The 27,766-nt window shown below is 47.1% G+C and overlaps 2 protein-coding genes across 3 annotated transcripts in view; one reads left to right on the forward strand and one right to left on the reverse strand.

Annotated features, from left to right (window-relative positions):
- Positions 1–27,766, reverse strand: part of acad11 (acyl-CoA dehydrogenase family, member 11) — a 157,445-nt gene that overhangs the window by 60,565 nt on the left and 69,114 nt on the right. The window lies entirely within an intron of this gene.
- LOC122564517 (atypical chemokine receptor 4-like) lies at positions 45–27,718 on the forward strand. 2 transcript variants are annotated; one of them, XM_043719519.2, is made up of 2 exons: positions 45–176; positions 23,034–27,718. In XM_043719519.2, the coding sequence occupies exon 2, from the start codon at positions 23,039–23,041 to the stop codon at positions 24,119–24,121; it is 1,083 nt and encodes a 360-aa protein (XP_043575454.1). In that variant the 5' UTR covers positions 45–176; positions 23,034–23,038; the 3' UTR covers positions 24,122–27,718. The 2 variants fall into 2 exon arrangements, with proteins under 2 accessions (XP_043575454.1, XP_087834622.1); XM_087978496.1 differs by lacking the exon at positions 45–176 and adding an exon at positions 835–942.

Here is a 27,766-nt window from a genome sequence, read left to right on the forward strand (position 1 = left end):
CCTAGACAATGAAAAGTTTCCTGGGAAACTTCTGATAAAGGAGGCAGTAGCAGCTGAAGCGCACGATTCCTGTCTTGAACCTGCCCACCACAGAGTCGGTCTTTCACGACGGCAGGCTGACAAAGCCTCCACACTTAGAGAGAGACAAAAAAGCAGGAGGGAAACTCAACTGATAAGTAAGTGACTCCGCCTTTGAATTACTTTTACTTTAAAAGACATCAGGAAAAGGACTTACAATTAAGACATTAGATCTTTTTTTAATCACTCGTGAGATCTGAGTGCTGCTGGCTGAGCCAGAATTTATCGCTCGTCCCTAGTTGCCCCTTGAGAAGGTGGGGGTGAGGTGCCTTCTTGAACCGCTGCAGTCCATGTGATATAAGTAGACCCACTAGGGAGGGAGTTGATGATTTTGACCCAGTGACAGTGAAGGAAGGGCGATGTATTTCCAAGTCAGGATGGTGAGTGGCATGGAGGGGAACTTGCAGGGGGTGGTGTTCCCATGTATCTGCTGCCCTTGACCTTCCAAATGGAAGTGGCTGTGGGTTTGGAAGGTGCTGTTTAAGGTTCTTTGGTGAATTTCTGCACTGCACCTTATGGACAGTACACGCTGCTGCTACTGAGCATTGGTGGTGGAGGGAGTGGATGCTTGTGGATATAATGCCAATCAGGTAGGCTGCTTTGTCCTGGATGGTATCAAGCTTCTTGAGTGTTTTTGGAACTGTACCCATCCAGGCAAGCGGGGAGTATTCCATCACCCTCCTGACTTGTACAGGAGTCAGGAGGTGAGTTACTCACGTTTGAGTGATTTGAGGGTTATTCTACTTTGTGGGCGACATGGTGGCACAGTGGTTAGCACTGCTGCCTCACAGCACCAAAGACCCGGGTTCAATTCCCGACTCAGGCGACTGACTGTGTGGAGTTTGCACATTCTGTTTCCACACTGTAAGTAATCTAATCTAATCTACTTAATGCAATTTTCATTTGTTATTACAATCCTGTTCACCCTGCTTTTATACATCAGCCTCACAGTTCAAATTGTAGATAATGCTGGTTAGATTTTAAATAAAAGTAACTCCCTGCTTGAAAAAAATAAGTCTTAATTTCCGATGCTGGCAGTCTATAATTGGTGAGGTGTTACAAGAATTTGTACTTGTATTTCTGCCATTTGCAAGCCTTATCAATGATTTAGTTAAGGCATTGAGTGCAATGAATTCAAGTTTGTTGATAATCCAAAGCCAGATTGAAAAGTTGATGATGAGGAGGACACATCGAGGCTATAAATGTTACAGAGGCAGCTTACATAGGTCAGCAAAAATATGGCGGGTGGAATATAACATGGGAAAATGTAACAAGGGAATCTAGAAAAGTCAAACGTTTGTATTCAAAGTAGCTTGGATGTCCTTATATGCAAAGTTTGCAGGCAGGTACATAAGCAACGAGGAAAGCAAACAGTGCTTGTCTTTATTACAAGAGGATTAGAGTCTGAGAGTGAAGAAGGCTTTCTGCAATTATACAAGGCATTGAATGAGAGGAGAAAGTGAGGTCTGCAGATGCTGGAGATCAAAGTTGAAACTTTATTGCTGGAACAGCACAGCAGGTCAGGCAGCATCCAGGGAACAGGAGATTCGACGTTTCGGGCACAGGAGCCCACATGGAGTGTTGTGTACAGTTTTGGACCCATCATTACAAGAAAGACACACTTGCCTTGGAGAGAGTTCAATAGATTTATGATAGGAATGAGAGGATTGTCCTTTGAAAAGGTTACCTCAGAGTATAACGGGATCTTGATCAGATGGGCCTTTGAGCCAAGGAATGGCAGATTTAATTTAATTTAGATAAATGCAAGGTACTGTATTTTGGAAAGGCAAATCAGAGCAGGATGTATACACTTAATGGTAAGGTCCTGGGGAGTGTTCCTGAACAAAAAGGTCTTGGAGTGCAGGTTCATAGTTCCTTGAAAGTAGAGTCAAGGGTAGATAGGAGAGTGAAGTGGGCATTTGGTACACATCAGGAGCTATAATAAATCTCCATCAAATCTTTGAACACAAAGTTAGCCACATCTAGTTCTTATCTTACAGGATGTGGAGGTGCAAGTGTTGGTCTGGGTTGGACAAGGTCAAAAATCACATGACCCCAGGTGTTAGTGAGTAGCAAATGAAAGAGGAGCAGAGCTCCGAAAGCTTGTGTTTTCAAATAAACCTGTTGGACTATAACCTGGTGTCATGTGAGTTTTGACCTTATCTTATAGGAGCATTCGCTGTATGAGATACATTAACCCTGTCAGAGGCACAGCCCACACACCATAATTAGATCAATTCTGTGGACATGAGTGGCTCGATAAATCACTCATTGCTTTGAAAACATTGCCCTACTGAACAAAATGGTGTAGAACTGCTACATGAGAACCCATTTCTGAGCAAGCCTTTGCACTGTCTAAGCAAGGGAATGCGATTTAGATTTCATTAAAGACTCTACAGGTTCTGAACATAAATGGAACATGTAACTTGGGTGGCTGCATCAGATTTTACATCAGTTGTAGGGTTTGGTTTTTACCAGACAGCACACAGCACTGATTATGCCTGGCTGACTGGAGGGCTTATCTTTACAGGGATCTGGAAGTAATTTAGAAATGGAATCTAACACAGACATACCCAGTTGGCAGTGTTTGTGCGTCTGTTTAAAATGACAGAACTGTGGGCTCTTATTCACCCTCGGTGATGCTCACATCCCACTCATAATTTAGTGCAAAACATTGATGTGAGTACTGCACTGTCAGAGATCCTGGCTTTTGGATGAAAAAAACTAGAGGGCATAAGTTTAGGGTGAGAAGGGAAAGATATAAAAGGGACCTGAGGGGCAACTTTTCCACACAGAGGGTTGTACGTGTAATTGTAACAGCTGCCAGAGACTGTTACAATTACAACATTTAAAAGGCATCTGAATATATGGGCATCTGGGTATATGAATAAGAAGGGTTTGGAGGGATATGGGCCAAGTGCTGGCAGGTGGGACTAGATTGGTTTAGGATATCTGGTCAGCATGGACAGGTTGGATCGAAGGGTCTGTTTCCGTGCTGTACATCTCTATGACTCTCTGTTAAACATGGGCCTCACTTGCCTGATTAGATTATACTAGATTCCCTACAGTGTGGAAACAGGCCCTTCGGCCCAACAAGTACATACCGACCCTCCGAAGAGTAACCCACCCAGACCCATTTCCCTCTGACTAATGCACCTAACACTATGGACAACTTAGCATGGCCAATTCACCTGACCTGCACATCTGTGAACCCACGCAGACACGGGGAGAATGTGCAAAGTCCACACAGACAGTCGCCTCAGGCGGGAATTGAACCCGGGTCCCTAATGCGGTGAGACAGCAGTGCGAACCACTGAGCCACCCTGCCGCCCCTACATTGTATGGATGTCAAAGATCCTGTGGCCACTATCTGAAAGGAGAGCTGGGGAGTTACAACCCCCCCCACCCCCGTCCCCTGGCCAATATTTACCACACAATCAACATCACCTCAAATACGATTATTTGGCCATGTGCTCATTGCTGCTCGTCTGAGCTCGCTATGTGAGACTCAACACCATGTTTCCTACTTTGCAACACTGACTGTACTTCAAAGAAGCACCTCGCTGGTTCTGAAGCTCTTTGGGATGTTCGGTGGCTCGTTGAAAGATGTTACATAGATGGCAAGCAGGGATGGGAGCAGTGTTCCTGCCTCTGAGACAGAGGTCTGGGTTCAAATCCCAGGACCTAATGGTCAAAGAAGATGCATTCACAATAAGCCCAGACAAGTTGGTCACTAGCCTGCAATCCTTACAGCAGGCAGTAAAACAGGGACACTCCCCGGTAAACCAGAATACTGTGGGATTTACAGCACCACAGCCTCCCCATGTTTAAAAAAAAACATTCCAAGGGCACATTCTCTGTCACATATATCCCCCTCACTTCAAGGTTTAAAAGGCATTTGGATGGGTATATGAATAGGAAGGGTTTGGAGGGATATAGGCCGGGTGCTGGCAGGTGGGACTAGATAGGGTTGGGATATCTGGTCGGCATGGACGGGTTGGACTGAAGGGTCTGTTTCTGTGCTGTACATCTCTATGACTCTATGACTATGAAGACCGTAAGAAGATGAAATGTACAAGCTGGTTTTGTTTTACTTTGCATGAAAATTATTTTCAGTGCTCAGGCGTGAAACTTGTCTCTGCTATCTGCTTTGATTAATGCAACTCAAGAGGATGAAAAATGTGAACATTCTTAGATCAAAGCATATAAAAACAATGGAGTAGCCCACACAGCAGCATTCAATTTTCTTTGTTACAGTCCGCAAATGCTCAGCGTGATTGCAGATTTGAAAAACAAAATGACTCTCAAGGCCATATGTTTTAAAAAGAGGATAAACCGGGGGGCCTAAAAGAATTGCAAATTTCTGAAGTTGTAGCAACTAGCTGCAGAGAAACACAGAGTATTGGGCGTGCCTTGTGCGAGTTAATAGCAGAGAACTCTCTGAAAACACTGAGCATTTCAACCTTTCAGGGTTTATTGGAATTTCTAAGAATCGTCACAACCAGTTCAAGCAGGCAAGCCAAGTTCTTAGAAGTGAGAAAGTCCAGCAGTGAAAGACGTTTGGTTGTGCATTGTGTACACAATCCTACCAGTGGGCGAGGCAGGAGTGTGGCTATTTGGGCCAATTCCATTGAGGTCTTTGTGCTGTGCAGAGAAACATTGAATTATTGAGGGGCAAAATGAGATCCAATTGCACCTTCTTATGAACGGGACAAAAAGGTATCGATTTTGCACAGCTACATCAGAAGTACAGCTGACGCTAAGTTTGGTTCGCCTGATTATTTTGACTTCCTGCATGGCTTCCTGGACCAGGCCTCAGTGACTTTGCACATGCATTGAGGACCATCTTCCTCCAGCCCCCAGCGCCTCTTTTTGTCCATGGAATGTGAGTGCTGCTCACTAGACCAACATTCATTATCTATCCTTAACTGCCCAGAAGGCAGATAAGAGCCAGCCGTATTGCTGTGGGTCTGGAGTCACATGCAAGCCGGGTCAACAGGTTGGTTTTTAATGAAATCAGCAGTAGTTACACGATCACCCTCGGGTCAGCTTTTTATTGAATTGAATCTCCTCCATTAATGTTACCACTGACTCCCTCTCCACCCCTCTTTCTTTTACTGTGCCATAAGAGGGCCCCTACATTTCTGCTGGGTTTTTTTTTCAACCTATTTTCCTAATCGACCTGTTTAACGATGTTGCTCTGCCCCCTTTTACCTCACCACATTAATTCAGAGCAGTTGGCTTACCTGCCCTGATTATCAGCCTTAATCATAATCCATGCAACAAGATGGCTGAAGAGCCTCGATTAACAGTAAAACCCCAACAAACACTCCATTCCTGCAGATTCCAGCATTCTGAATGCATCGATTTTAATAACCACTGGGAAAAGACAAGATTAGATCCTAAGCAAGTTGAAATCCAGGGCTTTAAGTAGTGTTCACTTCTTGACTTGTACTTTTTGCTACTAAACGGAGTGTGTATCACAGCCAGGCCAAGGAGATGGGGATGCTCTGACTTGGAATAAGAACATGAGACACAGAAAAGAAAGAAAGAATTGGCCATGCCAAATTGCCCATGGTGTTAGGTGCTTTAGTCAAGGGTAAATGTGAGGAGATGGGTCTGGGTGGATAACTCTTCGGAGGGTCAGTGTAGACTTGTTGGGCCGAAGGGCCTGTTTTCACACTGTAGGGAATCTAATCTAATCAAAAATATAGATGCAGAGTTGTCTAACATTCCTCATATGTTAAGCTTTTCATTGCTGGGAAGAAACCACAGCACCCGGAGGAAACCCACACAGACACGGGGAGAACGTGCAAACTCCACACAGACAGTTACCCGAGCCAGGAATCGAACCCGGGTCACTGGTGCTATGAGGCAGCAGCACTAACCACTGAGCCACCATGCCAACCCAACATACTTGATGGAGTTTAGAAGGATGAAGGGGGAATCTAATTGAAACATACAGAATACAGAATACTGAATGATCTGGACAGAGTGGATGATAGGAAGATGTTTCCATTGGTAGGAGAGCCTAGGAGAGCAAGCCTGAGAGGAAAGGGTAGAACCCTTTATAACAGAGATAAAGAGAAATATCTTCAGCCAGAGAGTGGTGAATCTATGGAATTCACTGCCACAGAGGCTGTGGAGACCAGGTCATTGAGTATATTTAAGAATGAGATAGATAGGTTCTTGAGTATCAAGGGTTACAGGGAGAAAGCGGGAGAATGGGGTTGACAAAATTGTCAGCCATGATTGAATGTGGAACAAGCACGATGGGCCAAATGGCTTAATTTCTGCTCCTTTCTGGTCTTATGGTCTTAAATGGGAAGCTCCTTATCTTGAAACCGTGAAATCCTAGTTCCGGATACCCCCATTAGGGGAAACATCCTCATGGCCTGTGGAGGACCCTCATGTCTCAACATAATCACCTCTTGTCCTTCATCTTTAAACTCCAATGGATTGAATTAACTTGCTCAACCTTTCCTCACAAGGGGAACCTGTCGAACCCAGGAATCAGGGGAGAGAGCTTCTCTGAACTGTCTCCAAAGCAGGATACAATCCGACTCTAACAAACAACAGGAATTTAGGAGAGTACTCAGGGGGAAGCTGGGGGGATGGAGAATCAAAGAGTCAAAATCATGGAGAGCTGACAACCTGGCCAAGGCAAAATAGGAGACACAACAGGTCAGTCTCCAGGAAATTAACAACATGGGCATTAAATATGATTATGGTTTCACTAAATCTGATAGATTTATTCCAAAATTCCTTCTAGCATTCAGTCCCACACTCATCAGCACATAATAATGGGGGTGTGATGGGAGACAGATACAAATTCCTATGTCATGATGTTTAGTGAGTCGTAAATTTTTACAAAAGAGCTTCCAGAAACCAGGAGCTCAACAAGACACAGATGATACAAAACCAGAAATTGCTGGAAAAGCTCAGCAGGTCTGGTAGCACCCGTGGACAGAACTCAGAGCTGACGAGTGACCCGAAACTCTGATTTCTCTCCACAGATGCTGCCAGACCTGCTGAGCTTTTCCAGCAATTTCTGTTTTTCAGCCGTTTTTATTTTGGTTTTTAGGAAACAGACGAAGTTAATTTGGCCAAAGGTTTTAACTCAACTAGTGGGGTCTTGCGACACAGTGGTACTGTCCCTGCCTCTGAACCTGGGGTCAATTCCACAGACACTGGACGTGTGAATTAACATCGCTCTGAACAGATTGATTTTAGGAATTACCCTGAACCATACTGGTTGAATGAATCAGTGACTCATCTCACTGTGAAACATACTCATGTCAGAGTTCTCACTTGTGGCTCGATGGGTTGAACAGCCTGTTTCTCATTCTAAATCTTGCTACCATTGCCCAGAGCCTCACCTGCAGGGTTATGTACAGTTTTGATCTCCTTATCTAAGGAAGGATATACTTGGAGAGAGGATTGTTTTATATGGGAAGATTGAGGGAAGTGAGGCTATATTTTTAGATAACTTACAAAATTCTTATGGCGTGGATGCAGATTGGATGTTCCTCTTGGCTAGTGACTCTAGGATCAGGACACATCAGCACAATTCTACCTAACCTTAGGCACATCTTTGGATTGTGGGAGGAAACCCATGGGGAGAATGTGCAAACTCCACACAGACAGTTGCCTGAGGCTGGAATTGAACCTGGGTCCCTGGTGCTGTGAGGTAACAGTGCTAACCACTGAGCCACCGCATCACCCCATTTAGGACTAAGCTGAGGAGGAATTCCTTCACTCAGAGGATGGAGAATCTTTGGACATCCCTCCCCCCCACCCGAGGGTTGAGGACGCTCAATCACCGAGTCTGTTTAAGACATACATTTCTGCAGAATAATGGCCTAAAGAGACAGGGAGATGGTACGCCAAACTGGCATTGAGGACCACAATCTCAAATGGGTTGAAAGTCAAGAGTGTGGTGCTGGAAAATCACAGCAGGTCAGGAAGCATCCAAGGTGCAGGAGAATCGACGTTTTGGGCATAAGGCCTTCATCAGGAATCCTGATGAAGGGCTTATGCCCGAAACGTCGACTGCCCTGTTCCTCGGATGCTGCCTGACCTGCTGTGCTTTTCCAGCACCACAGTCTGAACTCTGATCACCAGCATCTGCAGTCCTCACTTTCTCCTCAACGGGTTGAAAGGCCTACTGCTCTTATCACATTGCTATTTGTGGGCAAATTGACTGTGGTCTTTTCCGCATTTTGACAAAGACATCAAAGTACATCATTGAATGTGAAACCCTTTGAGATGTCCGGTGCACTAGAGTTGCTACAGAATGCAAGTCCATCCATCGTAAATAGTTCCACAGAATAACTTAGCATCTATAGGGTGGTGCTTTGTTCTGAGTAGCCGATAGATGTCAGCGAGGGATTTTTGAAACCTGTACTGCAGAGTCCTTAGGAGTTGTCAGGTCACACCAAGGGGGAATGTCCACTATTGCCGCACTTTTTAAGAAACTGAAGTCCAGGCTTCGGGAAATCGTTCCAATTGTGTTTGGCATCTTGTGCTGGGAGGCAGGAGCTGGATTTCAGGCAGCAGAGGTGTGAGGGGGAACTGGTCAGTGAGGAAGCACAGCCTGAAGTGGGTGCTGGGGCTGGCCCGGGGTGTAGGGGCTGTTGGGGAGGAGGAGAATTCCTCACAGAGCCCAGAATGGCACTGCTCCTTCTACTGAGATGAAGGACAGCTCACAGAATGGCCACTGAAGGAGACCATTTGGCCCGTCCTTTCTGTGCTGGCTCACAAAGGAACAACTTCTCCGGTGCCAGTGTGCAGCCTATTCCACATCCTTTCTTTTCAACTGACGATCCTTTTCAGCAGCTCCACCTCACTGTCAGCACATTCCTGATCCTCACCACTCACTGGGCGGCCTAAACCTTCTCACCATGGTTTCTTTTGGCAGTTCCCTTAAATCCTGCACCCCCTCGTTCTTGATTATTTCACCAATGCACATACTTTCTACTCTCACTACTCTGTATCGACCCCATGTGATATTGAAGATGCAATATCCTCTCAATAAAGTGATAGCATTGAGCCTCATCAGTTTGAGCTTCCTGTTTCCCACCGGTCTTGTCTCAGGTCTAGCATTTTGAAGTTATTTTTCATTCATTCGCGGGATGAAGGCGTCATTGGTGAGGCCAGCATTTATTGCCCATCCCTAATGCCCAGAGGCCAGTTAAGGGCCAACCACATTGCTGTGGGTTTGGAGTCGCATGCAGGCCAGACCAGGTAGGCAGCTTCCTTTTCTAAAGGATATTTTTGAACCAGATGTGTTTTCCCTGACAATTGGCAATAGTTTCATGGTCGTCATTAGATACTTTTTTTTAATTGTTGATTTCAAATTCCATCATCTACCATAGCGGGGTTTGAACCAGGGTCCACAGAATATTACTTGCCTCTCTGGATTAATAGGCTAGCAACTATACCACTAGACCATTGCCTCTCCAGTAAAAGTTGGATCCCAAGCCCCATAGTGGTTAGCACTGCTGCCTCACAGCGCCAAGGATCTGGATTCAATCCCAGCCTCAGGCAACTGTCTGTCTGTATGAAGTTTGCACATTCCCCCCGTGTCTGTGTAGGTTTCCTCTGGTTTCCTCCCTCAATCCAAAGATGTGCAGGGTCGGGTGGATTGGCTATGGGAAACTCAGGGTTACAAGATCTGGCTGAGACGTTCTTTGGAGGGTCGGTGCAGGCCTGATGATCTGAATGGCCTCCTTTTGCACTGTCGGGAATCTATGATTCCATTCTGTAATGTAAATGTCAATGAGAATGCTCCTCTCTGCCTGGGGCAGGCTCACCGATATCACTGCAGACACCACCAGTTCAAACAGTGGCAAGTGGGCGCAGGTCACACAGGCAGAAGGAAGTCTATGACCATAGACCATAAGACATAGGAGCAGAAATTAGGCCACTCAGCCCATCGAGTCTGCTCTGCCATTCAGTCATGGCCGATAAGTTTTTCAACCCCATCATCCCCTTTTCTCCCTGTAACCTTTGACCTTATGACTGCCATATTAACCACCACCTAAATGCCCCCGCTCCTGGCTTGATGGCCACTTTTAAAATCAGGCCCATCTCATTTCCCTGAAGCAAGTCTAAAAAGTGCGTCATCCCGCTCCCGACACCTCCAGGTTCAGCACTGGAAGAAAGGTTTGTGCTGCATTTTATAAAACATACAAACGAGGAATGAGAGTAGGCCCTTCCAATCTGTTCTGTAAGATCATGGCTGATCTGATTTTAACCTCAACTCTACAATAACCTTTCACCCCCTTGGTACCAAGAAATTATCTCCCTCTGCCTTCAAAAGATTTACAGGTACTGCATCCACTGCCTTTTGAGAAAGGGAATTGCGAAGACTCTGAACTCTCTGAGAGAGAAAAACGTTTCCTCATCTCCATTTTAAATGGGCACGCCCTCATTGTAAACTATTGTAAACTGAGAAAGGAGATCTGGAGAGATTATCTACTTTCCAAGCAATGCTTCATTGATGTTGCTACGTCACAATCATTATCCAGCTCACCATCTCAAAAGTTCAGATAAACAGTAAGACATCTTTGGAGATGATGAATCACTGGGTGAACAGTCAAGTGAATGGGCCCCAAACAGGGGAGCAGCAATCACACTGGCCATTAGATGTACTGAAGATTTAATTTTCATGGTGATTATTTCTCCAATCTGCGAGTGATGGATCTTCACACTGCCTTTGGCAGCGACTTTATTCACTAATCTACGAACCGACTGCACTTCTACAAGTACAGGGTCAAATTAAACTTCATCAGTGAACCATAAATGCAATTTTCTCTTCCTGTGTCTATCCAGCAATCTAAAATACTGTTTGCACTTCAGCTTGCTCTGCATAACGTAAATCCTCAGCACTGCCCACACCGAAAGCTTTTCCTCCATTATATCACTTACGTTGAGAACAGCCTTCTCATGTTGCAACTGTACAGGACATTGGTTAGGCCACTATTGGAATATTGCGTGCAATTCTGGTCTCCTTCCTATTGGAAAGATGTTGTGAAACTTGAAAGGGTTCAGAAAAGATTTACAAGGATGTTGCCAGAGTTGGAGGATTCAAGCTACAGGGAGAGTCTGAACAGGTTGGGGCTGTTTTCCCTGGAGCGTCAGAGGCTGAGGGGTGACCTTATAGAGGTTTATAAAATCATGAGGGGCATGGATAGGATAAACAGACAAAGTCTTTTCCCTGGGATTGGGGAGTGCAGAACTAGAGGGCATAGGTCTACGGTGAGAGGGGAAAGATATAAAAGAGACCTAAGAGGCAACTTTTTCACTCAGAGGGTGATACGTTTGTGAGAATGAGCTGCCAGAGGAAGTGGTGGAGGCTGGTACAATTGCAACAGTTAAAAGGCATCTGGATGGGTATATGAATAGGAAAGGTTTGGGGGGGATATGGGTAAGGTGCTGACAGGTGGGATATCTGGTCGGCATGGACAAGTTGGACCGAAGGGTCTGTTTCAGTGCATCTCTATGACTCTATAACTTCTGCATGTTTGACTTCTTGCACCTCGGGTCAGGCAAACCTTTGCACAGAGTATTGAGTTGTGACATGAATGGACGACATGATTCTCTTACTCCTTTCCCAAAAATACAAACTTTTCTGCACCATTTCCCCACTGTTTGCTTTCTGCTTTGTACACAGATTCTCGTGCACAGAGATTCTCAAGCATAGCTGGGTCTCCCAGTCTTCATTTGGCACATAACTGAATTCACAGTAAATACTTTCTCCCCTTCCTCTGCAGAAAGTGCTAACTGATATAACCTTCGACAGGTCACTATTCCATCACATGTCGGCCTGGGGTATGAGTACCAGCCTGTGGCTGTCGGGAAAAGTAAACACCCGCACCTGAGCCCGCTGATGAGGATCCCAGTTGTGCCATCCCATACCACACAGAGTCTTCTCCCACTGCAGGAGTCTTAGTACATGATAAATGTGCCTGTTAATATCATCAAATTGTCCAGAATCTATAGGAGTGGATAACTTAACCATTCAGCTACCACTGTCCTTTCAATAGAAATTAAAGGAATAAATTAGAGCAGAAAGTATTTTCCAGGGTCAGACCCAGCCAGGAAGATTCCGAGAATTTCCTGGGAACAGATGAGCAGCATGCTGACACAAAGTAGATTAGATTACCTATAGTGTGGAAACAGGCTCTTAGGCCCAACAAGTCCACACCGAACCTCCGAAGAGAAACCCCCCCCCCCCCCCCGCCCAATATTTACCCCTGACTAATCCACCTAACACTACGGACAATTTAGTATGGCCAATTCACCTAACCTGCACATCTTTGTGACTGTGGGAAGAAACTGGAGCACCCAGAGGAAACCCACACAGACACAGGGAGAATGTGCAAACTCCATACAGACAGTTGCCCGAGGCAGGAATTGAACCCGGGTCTCTGGCGCTGTGAGGCAGCAGTGCTAACCACTGAGCCACTGTGCCACCCCTATCGTGTCCTCCCCTGTTCACAGGTCAACCCTCTGAAAATGGAAGGCTGCCTGTTTTCAGGCAAAGCAGAATGTCTGCATCCACATACCACGTGGCTGGGATCTCCCAGACTATACATAGGCATTAAGGGCTGAAAGGCCTAGTTTCTCTGCTCATCTTTGTTTTGTTCAGTCTTGCAGCACATGTCAATGACTCTTTAAAGAGCATGCTCGTGACAGTATCACCTTATCACATGATCCATTGGAATAAAGCTCTCAATCTCCACCTTACTGAGCTCTGTCCTATAGCAGCATGACACTGAGGGAAGCATACTACAGAGTAACTAAATTGCATGACTTGAGTCAAGAGTCCAGTGCCTGTGATTGCAATGTACACATGTAGGTACCAGGAGCTGCAATAAAAATTCAGTGGATTCTTCACTAATATAGGACCCATATTTTGTCCTTGTGTTATTGGGAGCTAACTGCAGGATAGTTACTGATTGTAAATATATCTCACCACCTCAACATTGAACCGCACTTGCTGAATATACAGCTATCATTCGGCAAGACAATGAGGCAACCATTGCAATCTAAGCAATTATTATGTCAAACTGAATACTGGAAGTAGATCTCTCCAATTAAATGTTTAGTTGTCATTTAGTCATACAGAACTTGTACATAGCTAAAAAATAGACACATTTTGACAAAACTGTTAGTCTTGCGCACATCAGGACAATTTGCAAGAAACACCAAAGGGTAAATTACCTTTTATGGGGTAAAACAAAACAAAGAACTATGGACGCTGAAGATCTGAAACAAAAACAGAAACTCAGCAGGTCTGGCAGCATCTACAGAGAGAAAGCAGAGTTAACATTTTGGGTCCAGTGGCCCTTTTTCAGAATTGATTGCAGCTAGACACAGACGGTGGACACGGAGCTCAGAGAGAGAGAAAGTAAGCTCGGTAAACAAAGGGATGAAAAGGGTAAGCCAGGGAAGGAGAAAGCTGATAATGGGGACCATGGGTAGGTGAAAATGGGTTGGCTGTGCTGACAGGGTCTGGGGTGTGAGGATGGGGAAGGAGGCATTCGGAGTCTAAAATTATTACCTGGACATTGAGTGTGGAGGCAGCATGGTCCCAGTTGGGAAATGAAATGCTGGTCTTCCAGCTTGCACTGATCCTCGGTGAAGAACTGTAGCAGGCCTGAGACAGAGAGGTTCGCTGGGGAACACACTGGGGTGTTGGCGAGGGAACACACTGGGGTGTTGGCGAGGGAACACACTGGGGTGTTGGCTAGGGAACACACTGGGGTGTTGGCAGGGGAACGCACTGGGATGTTAGCTGGGGAACGCACTGGGATGTTAGCTGGGGAACGCACTGGGGTGTTGGCTAGGGAACACACTGGGGTGTTGGCTGTGGAACACACTGGGGTGTTGACTGGGGAACACACTGGGGTGTTGGCTGGGGAACACACTGGGGAGTTGGCCGGGGAACACACTGGGGTGTTGGCCGGGGAACACACTGGGGAGTTGGCTGGGGAACACACTGGGGTGTTGGCTAGGGAACACACTGGGATGTTGTCTGGGGAACACACTGGGGTGTTGGCTAGGGAACACACTGGGGTGTTGGCTGGGGAACACACTGGGGTGTTGGCTGGGGAACACACTGGGGAGTTGTCTGGGGAACACACTGGGGAGTTGTCTGGGGAACACACTGGGGTGTTGGCTAGGGAACACACTGGGGTGTTGGCTGGGGAACACACTGGGGTGTTGGCTAGGGAACACACTGGGGTGTTGGCTAGGGAACACACTGGGGAGTTGTCTGGGGAACACACTGGGGAGTTGTCTGGGGAACACACTGGGGTGTTGGCTAGGGAACACACTGGGGAGTTGTCTGGGGAACACACTGGGGAGTTGTCTGGGGAACACACTGGGGTGTTGGCTAGGGAACACACTGGGGAGTTGTCTGGGGAACACACTGGGGTGTTGGCTGGGGAACACACTGGGGTGTTGGCTGGGGAACACACTGGGGAGTTGTCTGGGGAACACACTGGGGTGTTGGCTAGGCAATACATCGGGGTGTTGGCTAGGGAACACACCGGGATGTTAGCTGGGGAACACACTGGGGTGTTGGCTAGGGAACACACTGGGGGGTTGGCTGGGGAACACACTGGGGTGTTGGCTAGGGAACACACTGGGGTGTTGTCTGGGGACCACACTGGGGTGTTGGCTAGGGAACACACTGGGGTGTTGGCTAGGGAACACACTGGGGAGTTGTCTGGGGAACACACTGGGGAGTTGGCTAGGGAACACACTGGGATGTTGGCTGTGGAACACACTGGGGTGTTGGCTGTGGAACACACTGGGGTGTTGGCTAGGGAACACACTGGGGAGTTGTCTGGGGAACACACTGGGATGTTGGCTAGGGAACACACTGGGATGTTGGCTGTGGAACACACTGGGGTGTTGGCTGTGGAACACACTGGGGTGTTGGCTAGGGAACACACTGGGGAGTTGTCTGGGGAACACACTGGGATGTTGGCTAGGGAACACACTGGGATGTTGGCTGTGGAACACACTGGGGTGTTGGCTGTGGAACACACTGGGGTGTTGGCTAGGGAACACACTGGGGAGTTGTCTGGGGAACACACTGGGGTGTTGGCTAGGGAACACACTGGGGAGTTGTCTGGGGAACACACTGGGGTGTTGGCTAGGGAACACACTGGGGTGTTGTCTGGGGAACACACTGGGGTGTTGGCTAGGGAACACACTGGGGTGTTGGCTAGGGAACACACTGGGATGTTGGCTAGGGAAACACTGGGATGTTGGCTGAGGAACACACTGGGCTTTTGGTTAGGGAACACACTGGGGGGGTTGGCTCGGGAACACACTGGGGTGTTGGCGAGGGAACACACTGGGAGGGTTGGCTAGGGAACACATTGGGGGGTTGGCTGGGGAAAACACTGAGGCGTTGGCTAGGGAACACACTGGGGTGTTGGCAGGGGAACACACTGGGGTGTTGGCAGGGGAACACACTGGGGTGTTGGCAGGGGAACACACTGGGGTGTTGGCTGGAGAACACACTGGGGTGTTGGCTGGGGAACACACTGGGGTGTTGGCTAGGGAACGCAATGGGTTGTTGGCTGGAGAACATACTGGATGGGGTTGGCTTGGGAACATACTGGGTTGTTGGCTGGGGAACACACTGGGTTGTTGGCTGGGGAACACACTGGGTTGTTGGCTGGGGAACACACTGGGGAACACACTGGGTTGTTGGCCGGGGAACACACTGGGGTGTTGGCTGGGGAACACACTGGGGTGTTGGCTGCGGAACACACTGGGGAACACACTGGGGGTTGACTGGGGAACACACCAAGGGGCTGACTGGGGAACACACTGGGTTGTTTGCTGGGGAACACACTGGGGGGGTTGACTGGGGAACACACTGGGGTGTTGGCTGGGGAACGCATGGGGGGGGGGTTGGCTGGGGAACACACTGGGTTGTTGGCTGGGGAACACACTGGGAGGGGTTGGCTGGGGAACACACTGGGTTGTTGGCTGGGGAACACACTGGGAGGGGTTGGCTGGGGAACACACTGGGAGGGGTTGGCTGGGGAACACACTGGGGCGTTGGCTGGGGAACACACTGGGAGGGGTTGGCTGGGGAACACACTGGGGGCGTTGGCTGGGGAACGCACTGGGGAACACACTGGGGAACGCACTAGGGGGTTGACTGGCGAACACACTGGGTTGTTGGCTGGGGAACACACTGGGGAACACACTGGGGGCGTTGGCTGGGGAACACACTGGGGAACACACTGGGGAACACACTAGGGAACACACTAGGTGGTTGACTGGGGAACACACTGGGTTGTCGGCTGGGGAACACACTGGGGCATTGGCTGGGGAACACACTGGGGAACACACGGGGGGGTTGACTGGGGAACACACTGGGTTGTTGAAGTGGCAGGCAATTGGAAGCTTGGGGTCATTAATGAGGAGTTTGGGAGTTGAACCTATGAACAGGGAAGATAGCTAGCTTGTGTCAAGGGTATGAGAGAGGAGAGCTGATTAGTTGGCAGGTGGACTCTGATAGATAGACACATTGCCACAGAGAATGCACCAGTTAGATGATGACTGACAGTTAATTCCCATAACAGGGGACCCTGGCAGCTAAGAGACTTCTTTTTAATTTCATGTTTTATAAAGTTGTAGAGAGGTTTTACAACTTCAGGGACAGAGAAATTATGGTAAAGTTATAAAGTCCACCTTCTCTCCGCAATTGTGCAGGACTTTTGCCCTCAATTTGGGGCAAGTCACTGACTGTACACCTGCACCCATTTCATCTCAAAGGGAAAATCCATCCCTCAGGCATCGAGAGGATTGAGGCGTTTTGCCCGGAACTCCCTGATGAAGTCTTACTTCCAAAGTTTAGCTAAATATTCCCCTCAAAGCTTTTACACCCCCGTGGCCACCAAATTTAACTGTGTTTAGGAAACTACAACAAACTCGAGTTGTTTTTGAAGCGTTCTGAGGTGTGTTAAAATGCAAGTATTTCCTTTTCTTCCCCAATCATTATCAGGTTGTAGCACTTACTGCAAATGCTCAATTTCTCACGCACACAACCTCAAAAATGCAAAATTGCGCAAGGCAGCCACGCTCCAGTAAGCTGCCTCACCCAGTTCCAAAGCAGAGGGGAGGAAAAGAAGAAGTTAGCTGGGGTTTTTTTTTTCAATGACCTTGTGTTGCCTTGTGACAACTATGGGCATTAATAGTAACAGTGATGCTCAGTTCAAGCTCACAGCCTGATGAACTGACTGGTGAATCAGTCTAAAAGTAATCAGCCTGGCGTTTCACTCTAACTGACTTCCCCCGAGTTGGCAGCAAGCCAAGGGTTAACTGTAAACCTGTCAAGAGTTCTGTACTGGGACAGTGTAGACATAAATATATACAAGCCCTCTACCCCCCACACAGATAAGCCAGTGTGCACCATCGAATTATTTTGAACTGAATACAGGGGGGATATCCAACGCTCCCAGATTCAGACACAAGATGTGCGCGGGGGGGTCTCTGAAGTGAGAGTCTTCTCTGGGCGTGGAGGGGTAGCAGATGATGAAAAATGGTTCGACAGTCTAGCCCCCGACTCCCCTGCCGCACCCTTCCCCCACCCCCACCAAACGCCCACCTCCTGCAAGCAAGGGTCGAAGTGAGCGGGTGTTAGAATAGGCAGCCTGCCCACCGTACTTCAAGAAACAATTCCGGCTCCATTGAGCCAGTCACCCACCTGAATGACCCACCCCGCGCCATTTTCTTATCAACCTGTTCAATGTTGCCATTACGCAGCCTCTGGAGCAAAGGAAGGGTGGGGTTGTGTATTTAAACCCGGGCCTCCTGGCTCAGAGATAGGGTCAGTACCACTGCGCCACAATGCCCCATTACAAGGCTGTGCAGGCAGACATGCTTAAACACCAGAGGTTTAAGGTTGGTTAGACAGTGATGGAGCTGATTTTATAGCACGGAAACAGACCCTTCAATCCAACTTGCCCACGTCAACTAGATATTCTAATCTGACCAAGTCCCATTTACCAGCACTTGGCCAATGTCCCTCTAAACCCCTCCTAATCTTATACCGATCCAGATATCTTTTAAATGTTGTAACTGTACTAGCCTCCACCACTTCCTCTGGCAGCTCATTCCACACTTGCACCACCCTGTGTATGAAAAAGTTGCCCCTTAGATCCCTTATAAATCTCTCCCCTCTCACCGTAAACGTATGCTCTCTAGTTCTGGACTCCCCTTTCCCAGGGAAAAGGCCTTGTCTCTTCACCTTATACATGCCTCTCATGATTTTTTTCTTTCAATACAGAGTTTTATTTTAATTTGCAAATCACAAACAACTATCAGGCCTGATTGTATGATGGATGATATGTTTTGTTTAAAGTTGTTAAAGTAGGGCAGGAAGGAAAGGAAGGTTTCTATTATCAGAGGGTCAAAGGGGATTTCCCCTACCAGCCATTAATACCACCACCAGCATCCTCTCCACCAAGAATTAAAACCTATCCCTTCATCAACTCCTTCCCCAAGATGCCCAATGCCCCTGACTCACTCGCGTTGCCCATCTATTGGAACTTCAACCTGGAATTGCCCACTGCTGGACCCTTGGTGATGCTGGTGCTGCTCAGATTGGCAGGTAGCTCCCATGGGTGGGGCTGCAGGTCCCTCATTAGGCCCTCAATGAGCATGGCTCAGCTCGCCACCACCTGGAGGCATGCCATTGGCCCTGCCATCCCTCCACCCACACCCAAACCAAATGAGCCCAGGGCATGCCTAAACCAGGCAAACCACACGACAAGTGATTGCGCAGAGCTTCATAGCTCGCCAACTAACCTTCATAGCAGGCCTTCAAAGGTCAGCGAAGGAATTAAACACATCCTTCTCCGGAAACTTCCAGTGGACACTGGGAGCTCTGCAGAGAACAACAGTGCGCAGGAAGAAGTCGTTCAGCCCATTGCCTCAAAAGCAGCTCTTCAAAAGGAGTGTCCAATGTGTGTCCTGCTGCTTGGTTCTACCCTGTTCTAATTTGCCGACTGAAACTTCCACCACACGCCTCTGAGGCAGTGTTTTTCCAAACCTCAACAACTCTCCATGTTAATGTCTTCCCTTCCATTCAGACTACATTGTTCAACTCAAAAGGATAGAAGCTGATTCTCCCCAGAAGTGCAGGTAGTTCATGTTTGCTTCAGAGGTTACCCTTCACTCAAGAATGTGAGTGAAAAATTCAAAGCAAACAAAGACATAACCTCGCTCTCTCATGTTGCCAATTAACATTCAGTCAGTGTCACTGCCGTGCGATCTAACAGCAGAGATTGCTTTTAAGTACTGACTATTTTGTATATTCATTGGGAGCCTCTCTATATTTAAATATCCCATTCATCAACTCAAGCAACAGCTCCACACAAATAAATTTCCTTCTTTTTGACACAGCCTTCAGAACGAGTGTGACAAGTCTGGGCATTCTTGTATTCGAGGTGACTCCTGAGTCAGGAGTCAGACTGAATATTCTCGATGAAAAATTAAGTGTTAAGAGAGTGGAGAAGCAAGTGTCTCATCACAACAGTGTCTCTTCACAACAGTGTCTCTTCACAACAGTGTCTCTTCACAACAGTGTCTCTTCACAACAGTGTCTCATCACAACAGTGTCTCTTCACAACAGTGTCTCTTCACAACAGTGTCTCTTCATAACAGTGTCTCTTCACAACAGTGTCTCTTCACAACAGTGTCTGTTCACAACAGTGTCTCTTCATAACAGTGTCTCATCACAACAGTGTCTCTTCACAACAGTGTCTCATCACAACAGTGTCTCATCACAACAGTGTCTCATCACAACAGTGTCTCTTCACAACAGTGTCTCATCACAACAGTGTCTCTTCACAACAGTGTCTCATCACAACAGTGTCTCTTCACAACAGTGTCTCATCACAACAGTGTCTCTTCACAACAGTGTCTCATCACAACAGTGTCTCATCACAACAGTGTCTCTTCACAACAGTGTCTCATCACAACAGTGTCTCTTCACAACAGTGTCTCTTCACAACAGTGTCTCTTCACAAGTGTCTCTTCACAACAGTGTCTCTTCACAACAGTGTCTCTTCATAACAGTGTCTGTTCACAACAGTGTCTGTTCATAACAGTGTCTCATCACAACAGTGTCTTTTCACAACAGTGTCTCTTCACAACAGTGTCTCATCACAACAGTGTCTCTTCACAACAGTGTCTGTTCACAACAGTGTCTCTTCATAACAGTGTCTCTTCACAACAGTGTCTGTTCACAACAGTGTCTCTTCACAACAAGTCACAAAACGCATTGAGAAGTGCACCCAATTTAAGAGCAGGCATTGGGGAATTGGCCCCCTCTAGCCTGTTCTACCATACTAGAAGAATATACTTGATCTGATTACTCCACATTTCTACCTCTTCTGACAACTGGAGAGGGTTCAGAAGGGATTTCCCAGGATGTCTCCGGGAATGGAGAGCTTGAGTTATGGGGAGAGGCTGGATAGGCTGGGACTTTTTTCACTGGAGTGCAGTAGGAGGTTGAGGGGTAATCCTATGGAGATTTACAAAATCACGAGGAACATAGATAAGGTGAATGGCAGGAGTCTTTTCCCTAGGGTGGGGGATTTCAAGACTAGGAGGCATATTTTTAAGGTGAGAGGAGAAAGATTTAAAAATGACTTTTTTTTTTACACAGAGAGTGGTTTGTGTGTGGAATGAACTTCCAGAGGAAGTGGTGGATGCGGGTACAGTTACAAAGTTTCAAAGACATTTGGATAAGTTCATGAATAAGAAATGTTTGGACGGATATGGGCCAAGGGCAGACAGGTGGGACTAGTTCAGTTTGGAATTATGGTCGGCATGGATCGGTGGGACTGAAGGGTTGGCTTCTGTGCTGTGTGACTCTGTGACTTCGGAATTCCTTATTAGTTCTGAATCTGCCTTAAACATCCAATGGTAAAAGATGTCTAGATTAGAGTGGTGCTGGAAAAGCACAGCAGGTCAGGCAGCATCCAAGGAGCCATCCAATGCTCCACTCTCCTCCACCACTGTCTGGGATCACAGCTCTTCTTACCTTCAAAGAGTCATAGAGATGTACAGCACGGAAACTGACCCTTTGGTTGGTCCTGGAGAGTGTTGCTGAACAAAGAGACCTTGGGTGTGCAGGTTCATAGCTCCTTAAAAGTAGAGTTGCAGGTGGATAGGATAGTGAAGAAGGCGTTTGGACCAGCCTGCAGGGACCTGGTCAGTATGGAAACATCACCCCCTGCAAGTTCCCTCCAAGTCACTCCCCATCCTGACTTGGAAATCTATCGCAGTTCCTTCAGTGTCGGTGCGTCTAAATCCTGGAACTGAGTGCGAAAAATCATGGGTGTTACGGCATTCAGGAAAGGGAAAGGTTCAGGAAGATGGGAGATCAAAGATGTCACAGAACAAAGACAAAAGTGAGTGGCAATGTTTTTACAGAAGGCAAGCCAGAGATCTAGAATCTTGGAGATAGTGAGAACTGCAGACGCTGGAGAGTCAGAGCGGATAAAGTGTGGAGCTGGAAAAAGCGCAGCAGGTCAGGCAGCATCAGGGCAGCAGGAGGTGAGGACATTTCATCAGGACTGGGGGAGGGGGAAGGGGACTGAGAAATAAATAGCAGAGGGGGTGGGGCTGGGGGAAAGGTAGGTGGATGGCAATAGATGGATGTAGCTAGGAGGTGATTGTGATTGGTCACTGGGAAGGGTGGAGCAGATAGGTGGGAAGGTAGATGTAGATCAGTGTCAAAAAGGGTGACGCTGGAAAAACACAGCCGGTCAGGCAGCATGCGAGGAGCTGGAGAGATAACTTCGGGCATTAGCCCTTCATCAGGTTCAAGGGTGCAGGGCAGAGAGGGAGGACTGGACCTGGGATGGGGTGGAAGGATCCAGAGTCGGTGATAATGATAGAGTAGAGAAAAACAATGGGGAACAAGATACCGACCTGGAGAAAAGGGCAGGGGGAGCACGGGGACGGTATCGAAATGGAGACTGCGTTCATGCTCTGAACTCAATGAACTCCTGAAGGCTGCAACTGCCTAAGTGGAAAATAAGGTGCTGTTCCTTCAGCTTGCATTGGACTTCTCTGGAACATTCCAGGACAGAATGAGAGCGAGAGACAGTGTTTCTCGTTGTGAGTAGTAGACTAGATTGAAAGGAGTGTAAGTTAATCACTGCTTTAACTGGAAGGAATGTTTGAGCCTTGGACAGTGAACACGCAGGAGTTTAAAGTGGTCCATCTCCCGTAACTGCCTCCAAGAGGTGGGGAGGAGGAGGGGCTGTTGATGAAGAAAGGTGATGGAGGAGTGGATCTAGAGTCCATGCCTCTGGTGGCGTGTTTGCTGACAAACGGTTCCAAATCACAGACTCGATCAACCCTGACCAATGACTATCCACCCCCACCCTTGCCATCAACAGGCACTGGAATTTTACACAGCACCCAAAGGTGCGCCTTAAATGATATTCGAGACCATTCAGTATAATGCGAACCCCATCACAGGTTGAACTACACCCACTTCGGTGTGACTGAGGGAAGGCCGCATTGTCAGAGGTGCTGGCATTTATCCGTGAGATGATGAACACTTGCCCATTGACCTGAACGGAAACAATCCCATTAAATTCCTTAGAGTCGGGGGGGGGGGGGGGGGCGCAGGGTTGCTCCTAATGTCCTGACCAACACCCTTCACTCAGTAACACGCAGCACGAAAAGGCAAATGCTGTTATTATTTGTGGGAGCTTGCTGTGCTCTGGAGCACTGAGAGCATCTACTTCAGAGCAACAACTTTGATTAACAGGTCAAGAGGTGTTTTGGGATGTCCCGCAGAGGTGGAGACACCAGACAATGGGTGAAAAACCTTGCCTATTCTGCAAACGTAATTTTTCGGATAACATGATTGCTGTTATTTTATCTTGAAGGTGCCATGGAGGGTGAAGACATTTATGACTATTACCAGAACAGTTATTATAATGGGACTGACAGCGACTACAGAAATTACAGCATCAACTATGACGATTATTATCATATATGTCAGAAGGATAACGTTAGACGGTTTGCCAAGTATTTCCTGCCAGTGTTCTATGCGGTCACTCTGATCATCGGGCTTGCTGGAAATTCACTAGTGGTGGCCGTTTACACCTACTACAAAAAGCTCAAGTCGAAAACTGACTTGTACATCTTGAATCTGGCCATTGCTGACTTGCTGCTTCTCATAACTCTCCCCTTCTGGACAGTCTATGCAATCCATGGGTGGATATTAGGGGTGGCCATGTGTAAAATCTCCTCAGCTCTCTTCGTCATGAACTTCAGCGCTGGCATGCTCTTCCTCGCCTGCATCAGCGTTGACCGATACCTAGCCGTCTCCAAGGTGACGAGCTCTCCGGCCGTCAGCAGCAAGGGCAAGGTGGTCTGCGTTTGCGTCTGGGCGGCGGCCATCTTGCTGAGCGTCCCCGATTTCGTCTTCACTTCGGTGCACGGGACTGAAGGCAGGGAGCTGTGCATCTCCGTCTTCCCCTTGCACATGGCCCGCTCGGCCAAGGCCACCATCCAGATCTTCGAGATCCTCATAGGTTTCGCCATCCCATCGCTGGTCATGCTGTACTGTTACTCGGCGGTGGCAAAGGCCGTGTGCAGAGCTCCGAGCGGGAAGAAACGCGGACCCCTGCGAGTCCTCCTCGCTGTCGTGGGGGTCTTCTTCCTGACCCAGCTGCCGTACAACACCGTCAGGTTCTGCCGTCTGCTCGACCTGTTGCACACGCTCATCAGTGAATGCGACAGCAGCAAGAGGATGGACATCGCGGTCCAGGTGACAGAGACCATCGCTCTCTTCCACAGCTGCCTCAACCCCATCGTGTACGCCTTCATGGGGGCGTCGTTCAAGGGCTACATCCTGAGGGCGGTTAAAGAGTACGGTTACCACCGTAGACATCGGAACACGTCCATCGGTCTTGAGTGCTCCTTCAACTCCCTGTCTCAATCTGAGCACACCAGCAGCTTCACCATCTAGCGAGATGACTGCACCAAGACTACACAATCAGAGCTTCTACTGCGTTACCTGGGTAACCTTATTGACCAATAGAAACCCACCCCTTCACTCTCCCAACACCCTTCACTTGCTCATTTTCACCACAGCCTTTGGAAGGCCATTGGCAACATTTTAGGAACATAGGATCACAGGAGGAAGAGTAGGCTATTCAGCCCTTCCAACCTCTTCCACCATTCATTGGGATCATGACCGATCTGTGACCTAACTCCTTATACCTGCCTTTGGCCCATATCCTTAACATCTTTGCTTGACCAGATTCATCTGTCTCAGATTTCACATAAACAATTGATCCAGTATCTTGCTTCTTCCCTTGTTTTCACAGAAATCTCAGAACCCCCACAGTGTGGAAGCAAGCCATTCGGCTAATCATGTCCACACTGCATCCCACCCAGACCCTACCCTATCTCTGTAACCCTGCATTTCCACCTAACCTGCACACCTTTGGGCTGTGGGAAGAAACTGGAGCACCCAGAGGGAATGCACACAGAACAGGGGAGAAATAGCAAACTGCATACAGAGAGTCGCCTGAGGCTGGAACCGAACCGGGTCCCCGGCACTGTGATGCAGCATGGCTAACCACTGAGCCACCCCAAAGCTTGTTATTATTTCCCAGCCACCTCCCCCCCTCCCCATCCCCATTCAATTTTCTTTCTCTTCTGTTTCTACCCTCACTTTCTCCTTTAGCTGTTGCCAGGGCAACGCTCTCAGGTCTCCCTTTCCAGTCCCTGGATTAATCATTGTCTCTCGACCATTCAAAATAAAAGTGTTGGTCAAAATGAACCAAATTAGATTGAGCAGCCCCTGATGAGCATCGTTACAAAACTCAATATATCAAAGGAAATTACAAATTTAAAGCAATTTTTTTGGGGGGTGTGGGAAATAATGCAGTCCAGACCCCATGGTGTCCCACTGTTCCTATTGTTGAATACTTCACACACCCTCTCCACGGGCTCCCAGGCCAAACAGAGGCACCAAAGTATTTCTCTCCTTAACTCTACTTTCTGATTCCTTAACTTCCCCTCGTGATCCAATCCATCTTTCTATCCATTCAGCTGATTCTGAGCATCCTCAGTCACAACCTCACTTCAAAAGTTATCAGTTCCTTTCACTGTCCATTCTCAGAGTCCAACTCTCACGTCCAACGCTCGGCATTAGTGACTGTACTGAAAGTTCTCATAACTTTGTGCTGATGCTACTTAAAGTCACTGGTCACGCCTCCTGTCATAGCCAATCTAATTTGGAATTCATTCATTTTCGATTCCAAGTTTGGGTCTTATCAGCACGCCATGTCTTTTCAACCCTTACAGTCGGTGACGTATCGAGTGTGTAAATGGTGGTACCCTTACTTCACTTTTACAGTCAGATCATCTCTCTGAGAAAGGGGAAAATTGGACCATGGATTCATTCCCAATTGAGTCCCACATCTCTACAGTACTCGTCTTTTTTCCCATTCTTGTTTTCCACTCTCTCCTCTGGGAACAATCATTCCGAAAGCTCTTTATTTGACCTCTTCAGTGCTGCTGCTATTGTGCTCTCCATTTTTTCATTGTTAAATTCATTCATTTAATGCAACATATAAATCACATTCTGCTCAAGTCTGGAAGTAATAGTGAGCTTTTGAGGTAATTTTCGTCCCCTTTCGTAAAAACTTAACAACATAAGAACTAGGAGGAGGAGTAGGCCCCTCGAGCCTGCTCTCCCATTCAATATGATCATGGCTGATCTTTTTGTGGCCTCAGCTCTACTTACCCGCCCTCCCACCATAACCCTTAATCCCTTTACTGTTCAAAAATCTATCTTTGCCTTAAAAACATTCAATGAGGTAATGTCAACTGCTTCCCTGGACAGGGAATTCCACAGATTCACAACTCTTTGGATGAAGAAATTCCTCCTCAACTCAGTCAGAAATCTGCTCCCCCTTATTTTGAGGGTGATGCCCCCTAGTTCTGCTTTCTACAACCTCCCTGCTTCTATCTTATCTCATAATGTTATAAGTTTCTCTGAGATCCCCCCCCATTCTTCTAAATGCCAATGAGTATAATCCCAATCTACCCAATCTCTCCTCATAAGCCAACCCTCCCAACTCCGGAATCAACCAAATCATTTCAATAAACGTTGACCTTGCCAGTGGTATCCACATCTCACAAATGAGCAAGACGAACTTTACAAACATCAGAAAAATCTGCATCTTAACAACAGAATGAGAGTCAGAGTTCAACGCAGCATGTTACTTGTAATAACTTTGCAAGGAACACAATGACCACTTCCAACAAGATACAGTTGAACCTTTGACCCTCAACTGCATTCCCATCACTGAATTCACCAACTGTTAACATCCTGGAGATTATGACTGATCAGAAACTGAACTGCGTCAACTACATAAATACTCTAGCATCAAGAGCACGTCAGAGGTTGGGAATTTAGTGGTGAGTTAACTCACTGCCTGTCTCCTCAGAGTCTGTCCATCATCTACAAGGCACTAAGTCAGAAACGTGATGGAATATTTCCCCACTTGCCTGGATGAGTGCAGCTCCAGCAGGATTAAAGATGTTCACCAAAGATGAAACAGCACCTCATTCTCCACTGTGAGCATCCACTCCCTCCACCACCAATGCTCATTAGCAGCAGTGTGTACCCTCTGTAAGATTTGCTGCAGAAATTCACCAAGGCTCCTTAGACAGGACCTTCCAGATCCATGATTTAGAGATGCCAGAATTGGACTGGGGTGGACAAAGTTAAAAATCACACAACAACAGGTTATAGTCCAATAGGTTTATTTGGAAGCACCAACTTTCGGAGCACTGCTCCTTCATCAGGTGGTTGTGGAGAATAAGGTTGTAAGACACCTTACTTCCACTCCTATGTCTCATGGTCTTATGGTCTTACCATCTTATACTCCACAACCACCTGAAGAAGGAGCAGCGCTCCGAAAACTAGTGCTTCCAAATTAGCCTGTTGGACTATAACCTGGTTTTGTGTGATTTTTAACTTTCCAAATCCATGATCACCTCCATCTGAAAGGACAAGGGTAGCGGAAACATGAGAACACACATCAATTGCAATTTCCCCTTCAAGCCACTCACCATCCTGAGTTAGAAATATATCGCCATTCCTTCAGTGTCACTGGGTCAAAATCCTGGAGTTCCCTTCCTAACAACGCTGTGGGTTTCCCCACATTCCAATGTCTACAACAGTCAAGAAGGCAGCTCATCGTCGCCTTCTCAAAGACAATAAATAAATTCAATAAACATTGACTTTGCCAGTGACATTCCCATCCCATAAATGAACAAAATAAACTTCAGAAACACTAACCACGATATGTGTAGACGTTTTTGTATACATTTGTTACAAATACAATGTGTTATCGTAATGGTTCTCAGAAATTTATTCTTTATATTTGAAGTTGCTGTTTGTAATCTGGTTTATGTCCCTAATTTAATTAGAAATGTACTTTGGCAAAATTATTTTTAATGTGAATGCATTTCCTTTGTATTCAATAAAAAGATCAAGCTATGATTCTACTATGCAAAATCATAAAATTAAAGATATTTATGCATGCATCAGTTTCATACCAGATGATTCAAAGAGCAGGACATTTCAATTAAA

This window comes from Chiloscyllium plagiosum, unplaced genomic scaffold, assembly GCF_037043375.1.
Source record: "Chiloscyllium plagiosum isolate Xiang-an unplaced genomic scaffold, Cpla_swu_hap1 HiC_scaffold_34, whole genome shotgun sequence".
In the NCBI taxonomy this organism is placed as follows: domain Eukaryota; kingdom Metazoa; phylum Chordata; class Chondrichthyes; order Orectolobiformes; family Hemiscylliidae; genus Chiloscyllium; species Chiloscyllium plagiosum.

What these genes read in the sequence shown, in the direction of transcription:
- LOC122564517 (XM_043719519.2), top strand. Translation starts at nt 23,039, where the DNA reads ATGGAGGGTGAAGACATTTATGACTATTACCAGAACAGTTATTATAAT.